The sequence below is a fragment of the Silurus meridionalis genome, chromosome 10 (assembly GCF_014805685.1).
Source record: "Silurus meridionalis isolate SWU-2019-XX chromosome 10, ASM1480568v1, whole genome shotgun sequence".
Classification (NCBI taxonomy): Eukaryota; Metazoa; Chordata; class Actinopteri; order Siluriformes; family Siluridae; genus Silurus; species Silurus meridionalis.
This window is the reverse complement of record NC_060893.1, coordinates 17,118,676-17,140,219: the sequence shown is the minus strand read 5'-3', so window position 1 is coordinate 17,140,219 and position 21,544 is coordinate 17,118,676. Positions and strand designations below refer to the sequence as shown.

The 21,544-nt window shown below is 38.5% G+C and overlaps 1 protein-coding gene across 2 annotated transcripts in view; it reads right to left on the bottom strand.

Annotated features, from left to right (window-relative positions):
• spock1 (SPARC (osteonectin), cwcv and kazal like domains proteoglycan 1) overlaps positions 1-21,544 on the bottom strand; it is a 227,543-nt gene that overhangs the window by 111,843 nt on the left and 94,156 nt on the right. Inside the window, exons 3-4 of one of the 2 annotated variants that reach the window (XM_046860133.1) lie at positions 18,846-18,854; positions 4,398-4,443 (exon numbers count right to left, since the gene is read on the bottom strand). In XM_046860133.1, the coding sequence (XP_046716089.1) occupies positions 4,398-4,443; positions 18,846-18,854 (55 nt within the window). The remainder of the gene's footprint in view (positions 1-4,397; positions 4,444-18,845; positions 18,855-21,544) is intronic. The other variant, XM_046860134.1, reaches the window with a different exon arrangement.

Below are 21,544 nucleotides of genomic sequence, written 5' to 3'. Positions count from 1 at the left end.
CCTTAGACGGCACTGCATTACATACAGGAATGCTACTGTAATGGAAATCACAACATGGGTTTAGCAATACTTCCAGAAAACAATGTTGGTGAACACAATCCACCGTGCCATTTGCCGTTGCCAGCTAAAACTCTATAGGTCAAAAAAGAAGCCATATCTAAACATGATCCAGAAGCGCAGGCGTTCTCTCTGGGCCAATGCTTATTTAAAATGGACTGTGGCAAAGTGGAAAACTGTTCTGTGGTCAGACGAATCAAAATTGTAATTTCTTTTTGGAAAACTAGGCCGCCATATCATTCGGACTAAAGAGGTCAAGGACAACCCAAGTTGTTATTAGAGCTCAGTTCAGAAGACTGCATCTCTGATGGTATGGGGTTGCATAAGTGCATGTGGCATGGGCAGCTTACACATCTGGAAAGGCACGATCAATGCTGAAAGGTATATCAAAGTTCTAGAACAACATATGCCCCCATCCAGACGTCGTCTCTTTCAGGGAAGACCACATACTGCATCAATGACTACATCATGACTGCGTAGAAGAAGGATCCGGGTACTAAAAAGGCCAGCCTGCAGTCCAGATCTTTCACCCATAGAAAACATTTGGCGCATCATAAAGAAGACGACGACATTCTGCTATGCATCACCTATCATTTTAAACATTTTATTTCCAGCTAGTAGCGTTATGGAAACATAATGATTGATGGAAAATGTAGCCAATGTGTGCAGGATTCTAACGATACACAGGAGGATTTTATTCCCCACTTGGTTGAGTCTTTACAAACTCTTAAAAAAAAAGACAGTCAAAAAAGTATCTGAGATTTGCACAAAACAGCGAGGTGGAAAATATTCTTGGAGGCAGAGTAAACAGAGACTTGGAGATTTGCATGAAGATGGAAATCTGAGACTATTTTACATCTGTAAGTCACAATATATCTCCCTTACAGTTTTATACAATGTTATACGTTTTATTGCCCGTTTGTTTTCATAAGAGAAATGCTTGAAAAGTAAGTGTGTGTGTGTGTGTGTGTGTGTGTGTGCGTGTGTGTGTGTGTGTTGTTGAGATTGGAATGGCCGGACATCAATATGAATAGGCATGGCTGTAAAACAATAGCTTGTCTGGCTACCTGGCCATCAATATGAACGCCAAATCAATATCAATAGCCCCAAACATGTATAACAATAGCCTTTAATGGTCAACCATTAATTTATATGCAGACTATATGAATAGAGTATGAATGGCCACCTTAGTTTAGCAGGTGGATTTCAAACAGGGGGAAGGAGAAAAGGATCAGACATATTGCAGATAAATGTTTGTAGCAATCTCATTTGTCATGAAAATTTTATAGTGTTACTATGTGGTATAAGAAAAATTAAACATGATGGGGATATTCTGTTTTAGGAAAAAAAACTTCTGAGTGGAAATAAGCCATAGTTTTTTTTTTAGTATAACAGCAAGCCCTGTGTTTTATTTCTTATACACACATACTAAATCTTTTCAGTTAGGTATTTAAAGCAAAAAAGTGGATTTTCTTGCCATTTTTACTGGACAAAAAGTCAAGCAGGGTTGTGTTACCAGAAAAAGAGCGAGTATTACATTTTTGTGATTAATTTAAAGAGATGTGCAATTATGTCCCATTCAGTAAGAAAGTGGAAGAAACCTTGAAAGCAGGTTTAAGCACCTGATTTGTGAAAAAGTGGGTATGTGCAAAAGTATGTGACGGAGAGAAAATGGACTTGTTGCTCAATTAATCTGACATCCAGAATGAGATTTCTGTAATCACAGTGTGCACACACAAACACACACACACACACACACACACACACACACACACACACACACACACACACACTGAATAAAATATACAGTATTGATAAAAGAATAAAATGTTGCACTGAAACTAAGATTGGGAGAATTGGGTGGAGGGGTGTAGTCCTACAGTGAGGTTTGGACAATGTCAATGTCTTTGTTTGGTAGCTAAGAAAAGAGTCGAGGGAAAGCTCTCTGACCTTTTCATTCCTCTCCTCTGGCACACATTCTCTTTGTCCCCCTTGCTCACTTTGCCTCAGTCAGGGAGAACAGACAGGAGATCCCTAAGGGTGGCTTGAGGTCAGATTGCTGTTAGAAGGATTCATGGGGGATTTCTCGTTTGATGAAAGCATGTTCCCTCCAGGACACAAAAGGCTGATAGGGCTCTATAGCATTGCTGCTTTTTGACTCAGTTTTCTTTTGTACAATGATGCTAAATTGTTTTAGTAAATCAAATAGAAATACACACACTTTTGAATGCTACATACTTGCGCTACAACACGTTTAAACATTTATTGCACTGACCTACAGAATGAGATACTGTAGGTTTCACATTTGGGCTTCCGTATTTCAGGATGTAATTCCTATAGCAACAACTCTTTGCTCTTCAACACTGACTCATTTGATGACATTTGCCCTCCAGCTCGGCTGTCTCCCACACTGACATCATATTAATCCAAGCATTCAATACTATCACTATTGCTGCTGCAAGCACAATAGCACAGTTCTTCTCTTTCCCTTTTCCCAAATCCACACTTATTATATAAAGAATCAAACTCATTTAAGTGCTATCAATGAATTACTATAATTTCCTCCTTTGAGATTCTACAGAGATGCTTAGAGATTTAATAAGCAGAGACAAAATGAAGTGTACAGGTTGCAACTGCAGCGTACACTAGGCGCTGTGTTGTGCTGAAGGTACGATAAGTGAAGCAATCTCAGAATGTTCAAACCAGAAATAAAATGTCAGAACAGACATGTACATTTCTATTTAAATCACACATAACTATAACTAATCTGATGCATATATACTATGTACATCATATAGCATGTAAGTAATAAAATACAGCGCAGCATGCTGCACTAAGTAAATAATCGATGTAGAGATGTGATAAATTTTGCTGTTATCACATTAAATTTACCAATATTTGTGTTATTTAAGGATATTTTAACATGGCTGATCTTTTATCAACTGAGGCTACTAGAACAGTTCTCAGTTCTAGACAAAAGGGTTTTTGTGGATATTCCAGAACAGTAAATGTAAAAACTGACAAAAAAGGTATGTGCCATTCTCTACAAAAGAAATACAAAATAAAAGATAGTTAGAATGGGCAAATTGTATACTATAAAATGTATTAAATGTGCTGGTATTGGTAAAATCAAGATTTGGTATAATTTTTTTTTGCCTTTTTTGTGTCGGGCCATATCACACCACATGATCAGTGCGTATTTTCCAATACAATCGTTTGTCTTTTTTTTGTTTGTTTGTTTGCATGTGATCTGTATACCTTGTTATTTGCCCTTGTAACATTACCTAAACAATGTATTACACATGTACACTACTCTCCCCATTAATGTTTGATCTACACTTATTTAAGCTACATTGCACTATATTTCATATCTGTATGCAGACTTTAGCATATAACTGTAGCAATTAAAATGGCACTGGTGCTGCAGAAAACACAGGAGGGTGGAGTGCCGAAGAGGTGTTTGTTATTCAGGGCATCTGGTGTGAGATTCGAATGTGGAAGTTCCCAGCAGTAACACACTTATTGTACAGTTTGGCTTCCTTTGATTACCATTAACAAAAGAAATGGAGCTTTCTATTCACCTGTCTACCTGACTGTCAGGGTCTTTTAGCCATCTTCTCTCTGTATCCCTCTCCATAATGTCCCTCTTGGTTTCGCAATAAAGTGTTCCTTTTATTTTCTCACACAGCAGATTTTTCAATGCATAGTAAACCTCAGGATGACTGATCAAAATGCCATGGCCAATTCAAATAACATTTCTGCCTAATTACAACTATATTATGGTTCTGATCCATTAAACATGAGCTAGGCTCGGTGTTCAACCTAGTGAAAGAGACTAGTGTGTGTGTGTGTGTGTGTGTGTGTGTGTGTGTGTGTGTGTGTGTGTGTGTGTGTGTGTGTCAAATCAAATCAAATCAAATTTTATTTGTCACATACACATACATACAGGGTACGACATGCAGTGAAATGCTTTTTACAACATCCGGCATGAGGGAATAGGATGGCGAGAAAAATAAAAACAAAGAAAAAGAAGGCAGATAAATAAAGTATAAAACTATATAAAATATAAGAATATATAAAGATATACAGTATATGAGGAAAAAATAAAAATAAGAATAAAAAATTTGTGTGTGAACATTAGAAAAATTGGGTTTTACATTATTCTCTTTTGGAAAGGAGATAGTGCTGTAAATATAGTTACATAAGGAACATAAGTGAATTAAATTTGTTTTTTTCAATACAATTAATCTGGGAAGTGTGAGACTGAGTGAGGAGAAACAAGTGAAAGAAGGCATATTGCAGCAAGAGGTGATAATGGTACACAGACACAATTTTCATACCTTTGTCTTGTGCTTTGCTTGGGCTCCAAGTCCTGAAGTAATCATCCTAAAGAAAAAAAGAATGTGTCCTTTATCAGCAGAAACACTGTACTGTAGGTAAAGTTACAAAACAGGTAATGTGTCCACTACAACCACAAATGTTCTCTGTCCCGAGCCACTACAACTACATTTTCACCTTTAAATATGATATTTTAATCTAAATATAATATACGTTTTATAGTATTATAGACTGTTCAAATATGTACATATTATTTTTTTTTTCTCCAGAATATCACAATGCAGTGTAACACACTTGAAAGAAGGTGCTATCTACCTCCTTCTTCACACATTTACAGTATTCAGCAAGTTAAATCAAGTCAAGGAGCTTTTATTGTTATTTCAACCATGTATAGCTGACGCAGTACACAGCGAATTGAGACAACTTTCCTCCAGAACCCTGACGCTCCACATTTAACAACTTAAAGCTACATAACAGAAAACACAGAGCTTAGGACTAGTAAGTGTCCTTGCCACATAAAGTGCATCGTGTGCAAGCTAGTGCAAACACCGCAAGACAGAAAGTGCAAAAACAACACAAGACGGGACAAATACAAAACACAGCGCCGCCAGTAAACCTACTGTATATTATACAGTGTGTGGAGAGAACTGAGTACATGAGTGTACCTTGTAATTAAACAAAATGTAAACAAAAGGGTTTGTGCAAAACAGCAATAGCAGCAGTCAAAAAAGATGTGCAAAAACAGCATGTAAACAGCAACATTACAGTTGTAATAATGAAGTGATATAATATGGGTGGTGCTGAGACATGGATGTGTGAAGTGAGTACAAGTGTGTGTTCAGTCCGGGTTGTACAGATCAGTACCACAGTTCAGTCACACAGTTGTGTGTGTGCATGAGTTTCAGTTCCGTTCTGTGTTGAGAAGCCTGATGACTTGAGGAAAGAAACTGTTGCACAGTCTGGATGTGGTGGCTCGAATGCTTCGGAAGCGCTTTCCTGATGGCAGGATGTTGAAGAGTGTGTGTGAGGGGTGTATGGGGTCTTCCACAATGCTGTTGGCTTTGCAGGTACAGAGTGTGGTTTAAATGTCCGTGATAGAGGGAAGAGAGACAATGATGATCTTCTCAGCCGTCCTTTCCTGTAGGGTCTTGCAATCCGAGCTGGTGCAGTTCCCAAACCAGACAGTGATGCAGCTGCTCAGGATGCTCTCAATGGTCCCTCTGTAGAGCTGGTGTTGAGTGACCAAGTGAAGTTCTCAGCCAGATGAACACCAAGGAATTTGGTGCTCTTGACAATCTCTACAGAGGATCCATCAATGATCAGTGGAGAATGGTTGCTCTGTGTTCTTCTTCTGACAGGTTGTTGGCTCTACACCAGGCTGTTAACTGGTGCACCTCCTCTCTGTATGCTGATTCATATTTCTTGCTGATGACTGCCCACTACGGTCGTGTCATCCGCAAACTTTATGATGTGATTCGAGCTGTGCATTGCTATACAGTCGTAAGTCAGCAGAGTGAACAGGAATGGACTGAGCACACAGCCCTGAGGGGCCCCAGTGCTTAGTGAACACACACACACACACACACACACACACACACACACACACACACACACAGAAATAAGAAATCTTATTAAAGAACAGCTTGAAGATTTCTTCCCTAAATAAAATGACTAAGTGAATATGTATAAAAAATAAATTGCACGTTCTTGTAATTTATTTTAAAGAATTGATACAATTTTAATTGATTGAAGCTTTATTTTGTGTGTGTGTGTGTGTGTGTGTGTGTGTGTGTGTGTGTGTGTGTGTTCGTGTTCAAGAGTTATATCTAAATTAAGTTTGTCATCTTGTGTACCAGTGTAGATTTATTCATTGCTGGAGACTAAAACACTTTTGTACGTCGCTCTGGATAAGGGCGTCTGATAAATGCTGCAAATGTAAATGTAAATGTAAATGTGTGGTGGTGCTGGAGATGCTGTTTCTGATCCGGACTGACTAAGATCTCCCAGTCAGGAAGTTCAGGATCCATTTACAGAGGAAGGTGTTTAGGCTCAGTAGGCTCAGCTTCTCAATCAGGTGCTTAGGGATGATTTTGTTGAATGCTGAGCTGAAGTCTATGAACAGCATATTAGTCCTTATTGTCCAGGTGCGTGAGGGTCAGATGAAGGGCTGCCACTCGGGCAACACCTATGTGATATGGTTGATACACGAACTGCATGGGGTCCAGTGAGGGTGGAAGCTGGGTCTTCATGTGCCTCATGATGAGCCTCTCGAAGCACTTCATCAGAATGGGTGTGAGTGCGACAAGGCAGGAGACTGTAGACTTCTTCGGCATGGGGACAATTGTCGTCATCTTGAAGCTCCTAGTTGGAGTGTGTTGTGATGGTCCTATGGATAGTACTTCTTGATAGTGCACTTGCTGATGTAGCTGGTCACTATTGGCGTGTACTCCTCCAAGTTGATAAAATCGCAGTTGGATGCAGCTTCCCTTAACATGTCTCAGTCAGTGCATTAAAAGCAGTCCTGGAGAGCAGACATGGATCCTGTTGACCAGGTTTTTCACCTGCTTTCGAGCTCATAACAGAGATGTGGCCTGAGTAACCAAGGTGGGGCGGGGCTTCGCCCGGTATGTGCCCGGGATGTTTGTGTAAACAACATCCAGTGTGTTTTCTCCTCTGGTTGCAAAGGCCACATTCTGGTGAAATTTAGAATAGAATAGCCTTTATTTGTCACATATACATTACAGCACAGTGAAATTTGTTCTTCGCATATCCCAACTTGCTCAGAAGCTGGGGTTAGAGGGCAGGGTGATACGGCACCCTTAAAGCATAAAGGGTTAAGGGCCTTGCTCAAGGGCCCAAGAGTTTCAGCTTGGCGATACCGGGGCTTGAACCCCTGACCTTCCGATCAGTAACCCAGCACCTTAACCACTGATCTACCACTCCCCTAAATTTAGGGAGCCTGATATTTGCATGGCTGAAATCTCTGGTGACTAAACAATAAATAATCCGTCAGGTTGTGTGTTTTGTAGTTTGCTAATCGTCCCGTAAAATATGCTGAGCAATTTCTTAGCTTTAGCATTAGGTGGAATGTACAGTCCGAGCACAATAGTGGTGGTGAATTTACGGGGTAAATAAAAAGGTCTACACCTCACAACCATAAACTCCAACAGTGGTGAGCAGTAGGTAAAAACGAGGACATAGTAAGTACACTATTCCGTGTTGATGTAACCGCAGATGTTCTTCTCCAGTTATTCCAACAACTAAGCAGCTGAGGTTTAGGGACCTTGTACAGAGGGCACAATAGTGGCAGCATGATGATGCTGTGATTTGAACTCAAAATCCTAATTATAACCAAATGTCACATCTCATCATTTGATCTACCTATCAAGATCCCAAATAATATTCATCTGAACTAAATATAATGTCCTCATGCCAGCAACAGCAACACTTTTTATTAATTCTGAATTTCAAAGCAAACTAAAGCCACTGTCAACAAAGAAACCCGGTAACCCTGAGATTAGATAAACCATTCTGGATGATTCAATGTTGAACTATACTCAATATATATAACAATATATTGAGACCGCCACAGGTATTGTTAGCCAACAAGGCACCGGTGGAAATTGGGCTACTGTTGGCCGAAGGAGGCGAAGGAGAGGAGAATGACGTCTACAGAGACGGCAGGAAAAGAAGAAGTGTAGGAAAGTGAAGGTTAGGGTTGGTACTTTAAATGTTAGTACTATGACTGGTAAAGGGAGAGAGATAGCTGATATGATGGAGAGGAGAATATTGTGTGTTGAGGAGACCAAGTGGAAAGGGAGTAAGGCCAGGAACATTGGAGGTGGGTTTAAAATCTTCTATCATGGCGTGGATAGAAAGAGAAATGGTGTAGTATGATTCTGAAGGAAGAGTACAGTAAGAGTGTAGTGGAGGTAAAGAGAGTTTCTACAGAGAGAAGGAAGAGAAGCTGGAATTGAAGGAGTGACGATAAATGTAATCAGTGCTCCATCACATGCTCCACAAGTGGGCTGTGAGATGGAGGAGAAGGAAAAATTTTGAAGTGAGTTAGATGAAGTGGTAGAAGGGGTACCTACGAGTAAACGATTGCTAATTGGGGCAGACTTTATTGGACATGTAGGTGTGAACAGGAATGATGAGGAGGTGATGGGTAGGTATGGCCTTAAGGAGAGAATCTGGAATGGCAGATGGTGGTAGATTTTGCTAAAAGGATGGAAATGGTAGTGGTGAACACTTTATAAGAAAAAGGGGATCATAGGGTGATGTATAAGAGTGGAAGAAGGAGTAAGACAGAGTACATGTGTGTGAATGAGAGGGTGGGCAGTGGAGTGGTGCAGTTGCAGGGAGAAGAGGTGGAGAAGTTCAGGTACCTGGGGTCAACAGTGCAAAATAATGGAGAGTGTGTTAGAGAAGTGAAGAAAAGAGTGCAGGCAGGGTGGAGTAGGTGGAAAAGAGTAGCTGGAGAGATTTGTGATAGAATGGTATCTGCAAGATTGAAAGGGAAAGTGTATAGGACTGTTGTGAGACCTGCGATGCTGTATGTTTTAGAGACAGTGGCATTTAGTAAAAAACAGGATTTGAAGCTGGAGGTAACAGAGATGAAGATGTTGAGGTTTTCATTGGGTGTGACGAGGATGGGCAGGATTAGAAATTAGTTTATTAGAGGGACAGGGCATGTAGGGTGTTTTGGAGACAAGGTGAGGGGAGGCGAGATTGAGATGGTTTGGACATGTGCAGGGGAGAGACATGGGTTATATCGGTAGGAGAATGCTAAGGATGGAGCCACCAGGAAGGAGAAAAAGAGAAAGGCCAAGGAGGAGTTTTATGGATGTGGTGAGGGAAGACATGCAGGTAGTTGGTTTGAAAGAGGCAGATGTAGAGGACAGGGGGTATGGAGACGGATGATCCGCTGTGGCGACCCCTAATGGGAGAAGCCGAAAGAAGAGGAGGAAGAAGAAGAAGAAGAAAAAGATACTCATAGGCCCTTTCTAAGAAATTTGAAGAAAGCATAGACTTGAGAGAGCAACCTACAATATGTCCTGGTTCATTTCTATTCATGCAAAAGTAAACCAGGCTACACAGTTTGGAACTGAATACCCACTGTGCACACACATGAAGGCAAACCTCATGGCACATTAGTCCCAGTCAAGACATTTCTAAAAGCTCTGCATTTCGACCTAAATAACTGCAGCGTTTTTAGCCACTGCCATTATGAGGACTGAAAGCCAATATTCATTACCTGCTTTTTAGCCCTATAGTAGAGTTTGTATCAGAGAAAGGGTACTAAGTCATTTAATTTAAAGGAAAAGTTAGGGTGTGAAAGTAATTATCAGCATGATTCGCACAAGTACATTTTCTGCATTTCTTTTCCCTACCCACTATCCACCACTTAAGCTATAAAGTATGTGGGGTTAGCAAACAATGCCTAAAATAGTGTAATGTACGGTGTATATAGTAATAGACAGTAAACACATCATAATACATCGTAATAGTATGGACAACAATTGTCAGAACATCGAGAATTATTACTATTTTCCTTCAACTACTGTACTTTTCTGACTATAAGCCGCTACTTTTTTCCCACGTTTTGAACCCCCTCGGCTTAAACAACGAAGCGGTTAATTTATGGATTTTTCCTGGGTTTTTCCCGGTTTAACAAACTTCAAGCCAAAAAAAAGTGAACAATGATTTTCTTGGTAGGCTACTGTTTAGATACAAGCCGTTGTAGCGCGTAGCGTTTGGGTCAAGGGATAGCTCGCTAACTCCAGTTGCAACAGAAATCATATAGGCACAGACAGGTTTCCAAAACTTGTGCTTTTTTATTTTTCTTGGCAACAGCGTTACGGGTTAGTCAAAGAAACTTTGAAATGAGCATCAGAAAATAATAAGGACATAATCCTCGGTCTTGCACACATGCAGTAATACCGGAAAAAGGCTATTCCCAAAATGCCGCTCTGCTCTTAAAGGAGCCAAGACATATTTCATCCGTTACACCGTGTAACAGACACTGTCTTTCGTTAAAGCCTGTGTAAAGTTCATTAGTTTTAGTGTAGACACCCGAGGCTTATAGACAGGTGCGGGTTATTTATGTTTAAAATAAAAATCTTTGTCAAATTCAGTGCGGCTTATATATGGGTATAAGTTAATATTTGTGTGAGAGACATTTATAACAAAGATGTTATTGCAGATAAAAGGAAAGAGAAAGATAGAGAGAAAGAAAGAAAGACACACTGGAGAATAAGAGTGAGCAAGATGGAGCAATAGAAACAGGCAAAGTCACGTTGCATTTGAATAAAGTTTGTTTTCCTGAGATAAACTAGGCCATGACTACATGGTTACATTTAACAGCAACAGTGAATTGTGGTTCAAAATAGGACAAATACTGAACTCTATAACTTGCAAAAAAAAAAAAAAATCACTTCCAACCAAGCAGCCCTTCAAGCCTCCAGCCATGTGAATGCCCTTCCATCTCTCTCTCTCTCTCTCTCTCTCTCTCTCTCTCTCACAAAAAGTTTCTGTGACCAATCAAAATCTCTTTAAGTATGTTTCAGAAATACTGAGCTCCAGTGATTCACCTCCCTTGAACTTTTCCATGCTCTGTAAGTAAAACCTGCAACTGAAATGGAATGAAATTCTGCTTTTTCCCACCATTTGATTTACATTTATTTTCCTACCATCTGAAGGTGAAAAATTACTGACCGACATTTCTGAGTTGCATCAATATTCATTCCTTGGGTCAATGCCAGGTAAAAACACCTTTGGCTGCAATTATATCTGCAAGTCTGCAAATAATTTTACAAACTATTTATATAACTACACGTATTCGTACCGAAATTGTTTGGCTTTTGGTTCAGTACATGTGTACCAAATGCAATCCTTTTTACGTGCGGAATAAAGTTACAATCCGGGTTTCCTCGGGAACAAAAACTTGCGGACCGCAAGTTTTTGTTATTATTATTATTATTATTATTATTATTATTATTATTAAACTAAAAATATACACAAAAATGCGATATATTTTATTTATTTAACTTGTGCCAATTTAATTGATGACTTAATTTAATCAATATTATGAAGTATAAAAATTATCTTTCGGCTTCTCCCGTTAGGGGTCGCCACAGCGGGTCATCCGCATGTTTAATTTGGCACATGTTTTTACGCTGGATGCCCTTCCTAACGCAACCGTCCCTGTTTATCCGGGCTTGGGACCGGCACTAAGGCTTTTGCAACACTAATGGCTGGGGTTGGTTCCCTGACCGGGGATCGAACCCGAGCCGCAGCGGTGAGAGCACCGCATCCTAACCACTAGACCACCAGGGAACAATCAATATTATAAAGTATATTGCATGAATTTGATTAATTCTATTTTATTAAAAAAATATATAAAATGTATTTTTTACATTATTTCAACAAGCAAGCATTTATTAAAAAATATATTTTTTAATGTAAACTGTTTATGCTTATAAATGTTAATAATAATAAACTGCATTAATAAAAATTAACAAGCAATTTATGTTTTGAATTTCTTCCCTCTAATAGTACCAAAATTAAATCAACTTGTGACTTAAAAACCGAGGTACAGACCTGAACCTTGTCAAGAAAGTGAGAAACAAGACACCAAAAAATGCAAATGAGCTGAAGGCCACTGACAAAGAAACCTGGGCTTCCATACCAGCTCAGCAATGCCACAGATTGATCACCTCCATGCCAATCTGAATTGAGGCAGTAATTAAAGCAAAAGGAGCCCCTACTAGGTATTGAGTACATTTACAGTAAAGTAACATACTTTCCAGAAGGGCAACAATTCACTAAATATTTTATTTTGATTGGTTTAATGAAGTATTATAATTTTTTTAGATGAATGAGTGATGAATGGGTGGGATTTTGTTAAATGTGAGCCAAAATCAATAAAATTCAACAAAATAAATACTTATATATATATAAAATAATAATAATATACAAGTTTCACTTTTGTATTGAATTATTAAAATAAATCAACTATTTTAATTATATTCATATTTAGTAAGAGGCACCTGTATATCAACAGTACAAAACTTGGGAAAGAAAATCAATGGGAATTTCTATGTAAGGTACTGGACATTGTTGAGCTTAGGTGCATTAGGATTGTATTGAGGCACAGATCTGGGAAAAAGTACAGAAAGATTGCTGCAGCATTGAAGGTCCCAATGACGAGAACAACTTTCTAGAAAAACAACTATCTCTACCATACAGGCCTGATTGGTGGAATGCTGCAGAGTGGATAGATGGAAGCCACTCCTCATTAAAGGCACATGACAGCCGGCCTGGAGGTTTTGCCAAAAGAAATTGCAAAGATTTCAAACACTTCTTTCATGTTATCATTATGGGGTATTGTTTGTAGAATTTTGAGAAATTTTGAGCATCATGGTCTGGGGCTGCATGGGTGCTGCTGTTACTGGGGAGCTGCAGTTCTTTAAGGAAACATGGATTCCAACATTTACTGTGACATTCTGAAGCAGAGAATGATGCCCTTCTTTTAGAAACTGGGCCAAAAAGCAGTTTTCAAACGACTCAACACACAACACCAAGATGACAACTGCAATGCTGAAGATGACGGGGATTGAGTGGCCAAGTATGTCTCAGACCTGAACCCTATTGGGCACTCGTGAGTTATTCTCAAGCGGAAGGTGGAGAAGCATCTTGTGTCTAACATTCAGCAGCTCCATGATGTTATTATGGAAGAGTGGAAGAGGATCCCAGCACCAACCTGTGCAGCTCTGGTGAATTCCATGCCCAGGAGGATTAAGGCAGTGCTACATAACAGTGGTGCTCACACAAAATATTGGCACTTCGGACACAGCTTCTTAGGGTGTACTCACTTTTGTTGCCAGCTATATTGACAATAATGGCTGTTGAGTTATTTTCAGAGGACAGTAAATCTGTACTTCTATACAAGCTGCACATTGACTACTCTTCAATATATCAAAGTTTAATTTCTATAGTATTGTCCCTTGAGAAAATCTACTAAAATGGTTGCTGAGGGGTGGGGTGTGAGAGGTGTACTCAAGTTTGTGTAGTTTTTGGACCATATATTCCTTGCCCTGGTTGATTTTCCCATCCAATCTTTGATTAAGATATGAAGTCTAAATAAGGTGGATATGTGACAAATTGCATATTCTGGAAAATCTTAAGGTATTTTATCAATTTGGGGCTCATTGTATAGTCATTCTATCATTATACTGTACAGTGGAACCTCGGGTTACGAACGCCCCGGCATACGTATAATTCAGGTTACGAATCGCAGTTCATCAAAATTTTTGCCCCTGGTTACGAACAATATATCGGGATACGAACGTCGCTCACCAAAAAATCGCAGGCAAGTTGGTTGTTTTTGCTCTATCCACGCAGCTCGTCACATCAGTTAGCGTCCTGTGTCCCTAGCGAGAGCATCGTGTTACTTATCCGCTTGAACTTTTCCGGGGGTCATCCGCATGTTTAATTTGGCACATGTTTTTACGCTGGATGCCCTTCCTAACGCAACCCTCCCTGTTTATCCGGGCTTGGGACCGGCACTAAGGCTTTGCAACACTAATGGCTGGGGTTGGTTCCCTGACCGGGATCGAACCGAGCCGCAGCGGTGAGAGCACCGCATCCTAACCACTAGACCACCAGGAACAATCAATATTATAAAGTATATTGCATGAATTTGATTAATTCTATTTTATTAAAAAAATATATAAAATGTATTTTTTACATTATTTCAACAAGCAAGCATTTATTAAAAAATATATTTTTTAATGTAAACTGTTTATGCTTATAAATGTTAATAATAATAAACTGCATTAATAAAAATTAACAAGCAATTTATGTTTTGAATTTCTTCCCTCTAATAGTACCAAAATTAAATCAACTTGTGACTTAAAAACCGAGGTACAGACCTGAACCTTGTCAAGAAAGTGAGAAACAAGACACCAAAAAATGCAAATGAGCTGAAGGCCACTGACAAAGAAACCTGGGCTTCCATACCAGCTCAGCAATGCCACAGATTGATCACCTCCATGCCAATCTGAATTGAGGCAGTAATTAAAGCAAAAGGAGCCCCTACTAGGTATTGAGTACATTTACAGTAAAGTAACATACTTTCCAGAAGGGCAACAATTCACTAAATATTTTATTTTGATTGGTTTAATGAAGTATTATAATTTTTTTAGATGAATGAGTGATGAATGGGTGGGATTTTGTTAAATGTGAGCCAAAATCAATAAAATTCAACAAAATAAATACTTATATATATATAAAATAATAATAATATACAAGTTTCACTTTTTGTATTGAATTATTAAAATAAATCAACTATTTTAATTATATTCATATTTAGTAAGAGGCACCTGTATATCAACAGTACAAAACTTGGGAAAGAAAATCAATGGGAATTTCTATGTAAGGTACTGGACATTGTTGAGCTTAGGTGCATTAGGATTGTATTGAGGCACAGATCTGGGAAAAAGTACAGAAAGATTGCTGCAGCATTGAAGGTCCCAATGACGAGAACAACTTTCTAGAAAAACAACTATCTCTACCATACAGGCCTGATTGGTGGAATGCTGCAGAGTGGATAGATGGAAGCCACTCCTCATTAAAGGCACATGACAGCCGGCCTGGAGGTTTTTTTGCCAAAAGAAATTGCAAAGATTTCAAACACTTCTTTCATGTTATCATTATGGGGTATTGTTTGTAGAATTTTGAGAAATTTTGAGCATCATGGTCTGGGGCTGCATGGGTGCTGCTGTTACTGGGGAGCTGCAGTTCTTTAAGGAAACATGGATTCCAACATTTACTGTGACATTCTGAAGCAGAGAATGATGCCCTTCTTTTAGAAACTGGGCCAAAAAGCAGTTTTCAAACGACTCAACACACAACACCAAGATGACAACTGCAATGCTGAAGATGACGGGGATTGAGTGGCCAAGTATGTCTCCAGACCTGAACCCTATTGGGCACTCGTGAGTTATTCTCAAGCGGAAGGTGGAGAAGCATCTTGTGTCTAACATTCAGCAGCTCCATGATGTTATTATGGAAGAGTGGAAGAGGATCCCAGCACCAACCTGTGCAGCTCTGGTGAATTCCATGCCCAGGAGGATTAAGGCAGTGCTACATAACAGTGGTGCTCACACAAAATATTGGCACTTCGGACACAGCTTCTTAGGGTGTACTCACTTTTGTTGCCAGCTATATTGACAATAATGGCTGTTGAGTTATTTTCAGAGGACAGTAAATCTGTACTTCTATACAAGCTGCACATTGACTACTCTTCAATATATCAAAGTTTAATTTCTATAGTATTGTCCCTTGAGAAAATCTACTAAAATGGTTGCTGAGGGGTGGGGTGTGAGAGGTGTACTCAAGTTTGTGTAGTTTTGGACCATATATTCCTTGCCCTGGTTGATTTTCCCATCCAATCTTTGATTAAGATATGAAGTCTAAATAAGGTGGATATGTGACAAATTGCATATTCTGGAAAATCTTAAGGTATTTTATCAATTTGGGGCTCATTGTATAGTCATTCTATCATTATACTGTACAGTGGAACCTCGGGTTACGAACGCCCCGGCATACGTATAATTCAGGTTACGAATCGCAGTTCATCAAAATTTTTGCCCCTGGTTACGAACAATATATCGGGATACGAACGTCGCTCACCAAAAATCGCAGGCAAGTTGGTTGTTTTTGCTCTATCCACGCAGCTCGTCACATCAGTTAGCGTCCTGTGTCCCTAGCGAGAGCATCGTGTTACTTATCCGCTTGAACTTTTCCCGGCGGCAGCGTAACAACTCGTTAGTTGATGCTCGTGGAATAATGAGATGGACAACATTAGCCGATGCATAACCACTTTACTTGTTTTTATGAAGATAGATTAGCAGGGTTACAGTCTTTTCCGAAGTACAATACCCATAATGAATTTCACTCTGGACTTCAATACCAACTGATAGTAGCCTTAAAGAAACAGCTCTCATTTTCCCCTAATGCAACAATTGTCTCAGCGTTCGTGTTAATAACACTGTCTTTAATATTCTATAATATAATATATAATAACATATAAATAATATAATATAATAGGATTCTCCTTCCAAACAATAACTCTCACTCCTCCCCCTTCTACGAACGTCGTCTCCTGCAGCGAGTCTTCTCAAAGGGAAAGTACCCGGTAAAGATCTTTTCCTCTTTGTATGTTTTTATGTGGTATGATTTTAATATAACATGTTAAAAGTAAATAATATTAGTGAATATTGGCTTTATTTTTATTTAAGTAATATTTTTGGTTGTCCAGAACGAATTAGCGAAGTTTCTGTTCATTATTATGGGGAAATTTGTATCGGGATACGAACTTTTCAGGTTACGAATAAAGTACCGGAACGAATTAAATTCGTAACCCGAGGTTCCACTGTATACCATCGGTCCTTTAGTAAGATCAAGTCAATTTTTTTCACATTAGTGTAATGTATATTATTCTAACATACATTCTACATTTAGCTAGCTTGCCAAGATACTTTAAGATTACTTTGCTTGATTTGCCTTTGTGAAATTTTGAATGCAATTGGCGTTTGTGTAAATTAGTTGAACACTAATACAATGATATGACTTCCTATATTAGAAGAAGGTAAAACCATATACAAAAGAATCAAATCACATATTAAAGGCCATTACATTGTTTTACAAGCAGTCTATAAGGACATTATTTACTTTTTAATAAAATGTTTGAATTTTTTTATATATTATTTTTTGAATAAGACACCTCCTGTTATACTGCAAAAAGGTATGTATTTGCATTGTATTATTTCTGTTAAGTTTCACATTTGCAAGGTGATGTTATATCTAATGTTATAAGAATGTTTTGAGAAATATTCTGAACATTTGCATGTGGATTTTTGTATGTACATAAGTGCACTAAACTAAATGTCAGATTATAATCTGGGGCAATGGGTATAGTAATGGATTTATGTGTATATTGTGTTTAGTTCCTGCCTTTTCCCTGTCTCTCTCATACACACACACACACACACACACACACACACACACTAAAGAAATTACATATTTTGTATATAAAGTAACAAAATACCAACAAAAACTGCTTGCTAAGGTTTGTTCTCACTAAAGCCTAACTGCTCTAAATTAATAAAAACACATCTCTGTGTTTTATTCCCATGAGCCTCTGTGAAACTTGGAAGCCACACAATTCATTATTCATTATTATAATGATGGAACAACAATGGCATGTTTAAAAGTAGCGCTGTGCATTAAAATCACAGCTATGTGGTTTTGCTCGGCTTCCTGGATTTACTCTAAAGAGTAAAGATGCAGTGCTGGTCATTTTTTTCTACATTGCAGTCAACATTTTTAAAGTGTTGGTTCACAATAACAACAATAAGTACAACATGTATTTTTGTGCACAGTGAAGAATAGGAGAAGCTACTGAAACAATCAGGTTTGAAAAGTTTTCAATTGCCCTACACTCATCAGTTTTACCTCTAAGAATACACAAAGCAAGAGAAAACAATGATCCAAGACAATTAACATTTATAGAAATACTGCTGCTATCCACTAATGATTAATACATACTTTACAAATGTCAATCTCTCACAAATAATCCGTGACTGATCTGATCAATATTCTGCAAAGTGATACCATTTTCAGTTTGCTAGATACAGTGCATGGTACAATTAGTTCACACACCACATCAGCATATTTATACATGTACATTCTTCCCATGTCGGTATGAGTTTCCTCAGTGTAATCCAGTTTCCTTCCATGTCTCCACAAAATTGCCCATAGGTGTTAAATGTGTGTCCACTGGCAAATGATCCTGTGTAAATTCCCTTCTCAGTATTCCCAGTGGCGGTTACATTACTAATTGATTCAGTAACAAGGAATTCAGTAAACTATGCAAGCTTGTTCTGCGTTTCTATAAATCTTTTAAGAGATTAGGTTGTCTAAAATGTGTTAGAATAAAGAATTGGAAGAAACAGAGAGAACAGGATATTGTGAGATTGTGGGACACACATGAGAGAAAAAAATTTGGAAATAAAAACAAAGTCAAACAGGAAACACAACAATCAACAAGTAAAACAGTAATCCCCCGTTTATTGTGGTGGTTACGTTTAAAAAACGCCCGCGATAAACGAAAAAAACGCGGTATACAATACTGTACTGTATTAACATTTTACCCCACTTTTCAAAGTTAATAGTTTTTTTATTAATAAAAACCATAAAACAATTCAATATAAGTGTTTTAGTCTATTGTGCTATCAGAGAGAAACGGGGTAAATCAGCCTAACAAATTAGTTATGTGGCAAATTCAATTCCACGATAAACCGGGCCGTGAGATTCGAACCGTGGTAAAGTGGGGGGTTACTGTATATAGGTGCTTTATTATTTAAATCACAAAAATAACTTACCTCAACCTCCTTTACATGCAAGCAGAGTGTGAGTAAGAGAAAGAAAATGAGAGAGAAAGAGAGAGAGAGAGAGAGAGAGAGAGAGAGAGAGAGAGAGAGAGAGAGAGAGCGAGTATTAGTTGTTAACAAAACAACAGTCTGACAAAAAACATTATTCTTTTTGTTTGCCTTAACTGCCAGGGAACAGCTTATCTGATATATCTTATATTATAAACAGTGGGACATTAACGGTCCGAGAGCACTAGTGAAGATGCTCCTGTTTGGCATTAGTTTTCACTTTCTTCTTCTTTCGGCTGCTCCCATTAGGTGTCGCCACAGTGGATCATCTGTCTCCATACTACTCTGTCCTCTACATCTTCCTCTTTTAAACCAACTACCTGCATGTCTTCCATCACCACATCCATAAACCTTCTCCTTGGCCTTCCTCTTTTCCTCCTTCCTGGTGGCTCCATCCTCAGCATTCTTCTACCGATATACCCCATGTCCCTACTCTGGGACTCCACACCATGAAAGAAGAGTTTAAACCGACCTCCAATGTTCCTGGCCTTACTTCCTTTCCACTTGGTCTCATAAACACACGTCAACCGTTCTTCTCTTCATCATATCAGCTGACTCTCTCCCTTTACCAGTCATAGTACTAACATATAAAGTGCCGACCCGCACCTCCACTCTCCTACACCTCTCCTTTCCCTGCTGTCTCTGTAGATGCCTTCCACCTCTACTTCGGCAAACAGTAGCCCAATATGCATCAGTACCCCGTTAGTTAACAATACATTTCGTTGGTAACCCGGGCCTCGATCGATCCGGTATGAATTTTTTATTTATGATCCGCATATTTGATTTGGCACATGTTTTATGCTGGATGCCCCATCCTAACGCAACCCTCCTTATTTATCCGAGCTTGGGACCAGCACTGAGAGTGCACTGGCTTGTGCAAACCTAATGCCTGAAATGCATTAGTTTTCACTTTAATATGATACACATAAACACATATTTACAGGAGTCCTTTTCAGCTTCAATGACTTCCTTCACTTGGTTTACCAAATGTAGGTGTATATAGGGTCGATATTTATATGTTGGCTTATATAGTTTTATATATGTAGATTTACACTGGTTAAATGTTAATGGACCTCCTTATATTTTATGTATATGTGCCTGTGTCTGTTCATAAAAGTTTACATACAGTATGTAGCACCATATTCTTGTGAAGAATGACATTTTGTTACTTTGTACTTTTCCACATATAGAAAAAAGTCAAAGCTCATTAAAACCTGAACTGCGCTGACAAGGACTCAATTTTGTGTCAAGTCTAATGAGCTAATATTATCCTATGATGATCATTCATCTATATTTTTTTATTCTTATACTATTTCAATTATTGTTATATTACTTTTAGGCTGTGTGCTGTAAAGGTCCCTCTGGAATGAAAAAAGTAAGATTAACTAGCCTTTATCCATCCATCCATCCATCCATCCATCCATCCATGACAGATCATATCAAAGAGCATTGCAGCAATCCAAGAACATGATTCACTAGAAAATCTGATCATTTATGAGTTAACATGCCAATATAACAAATCTGCTTCAATTTAAACAGTGACCTAGAAATTGTCAGATTTGTTTTAGAATTTCTAATTTAATTAAAAAAAGAATTTAAAAAGTGTTTCAGACATCTGAACGCCAGTGTATGAAAGCTGCTTAGTGTGAATGCAGCCTTACAGATGACAAAGAAGCAGAGTATAATTATTCACAAATGCTCTGGCTGACACACACACACACACACACACACACACACACACACACACACACACACACACACACACACAAAATATAAAAAATGTTATAATTCTAAATACAAACATAACTGCAAATACTTAAAAAAAAATGTGCATATGTTCACTTTTGACTTTTCACTCAGATTGGATCACATTACTCACATTAGCTCACATTCGTAACCTCACATAACTTGTATCTGTCATCAATAAAAAACACCCCAGTCTCCAGTCGTTGCTCCCCCTGAAATACTGTAGCAGTAGTGTGTGGTCAGTATTGCTTAGATCAGTTTTGCAAATATCAGTTGTAAATCTGCAATTTCCCTATAATGAATATAACTGTTTCTGTCCATCACACTGACATGGATATCCATGTATGCATGTGTGATAGGGATGTAAATTCAGATTTTCAGTCAGGTCTGATTTGAAAGTAAAGTGTATTTTCTGCACCTTGTGTAACATCTACATAACATCAAGACAGAAAACTTGACTGGTGTCCCTTAAACCTAATGTGAATGTAGGTTACAAAACACAAACACCCAAATTGGCTTAATTTAAACAGATTTACTTAATGTAGTAATGTTCAGGGCCGACACATTGAGCACACGCAGACTTCACCGCCAGGGTTGTTCGATTTCCTATGAAGTGTGCTTCGATTTCCTACTAAGTGTGACACATTTGATAAGAGCCCAATTATCAACACTGACATTACAAACCATTAAACTCTGATTATCTTCACTCTCCATCTTACAAACACACACATGGTTCTTTTAGCTGTTTCTCTGGACTCAGTACACCATCACTGTGAACAATGATCGGATACATTTTAGCTCAGCTCTTCCAATAAGCGAAAAACAAATCCTCTCTCGCTTTTTTCTTTGGAAATGTGTGTCCCGCTTCCAACAGCCATTAGCACATAGATGTGTAG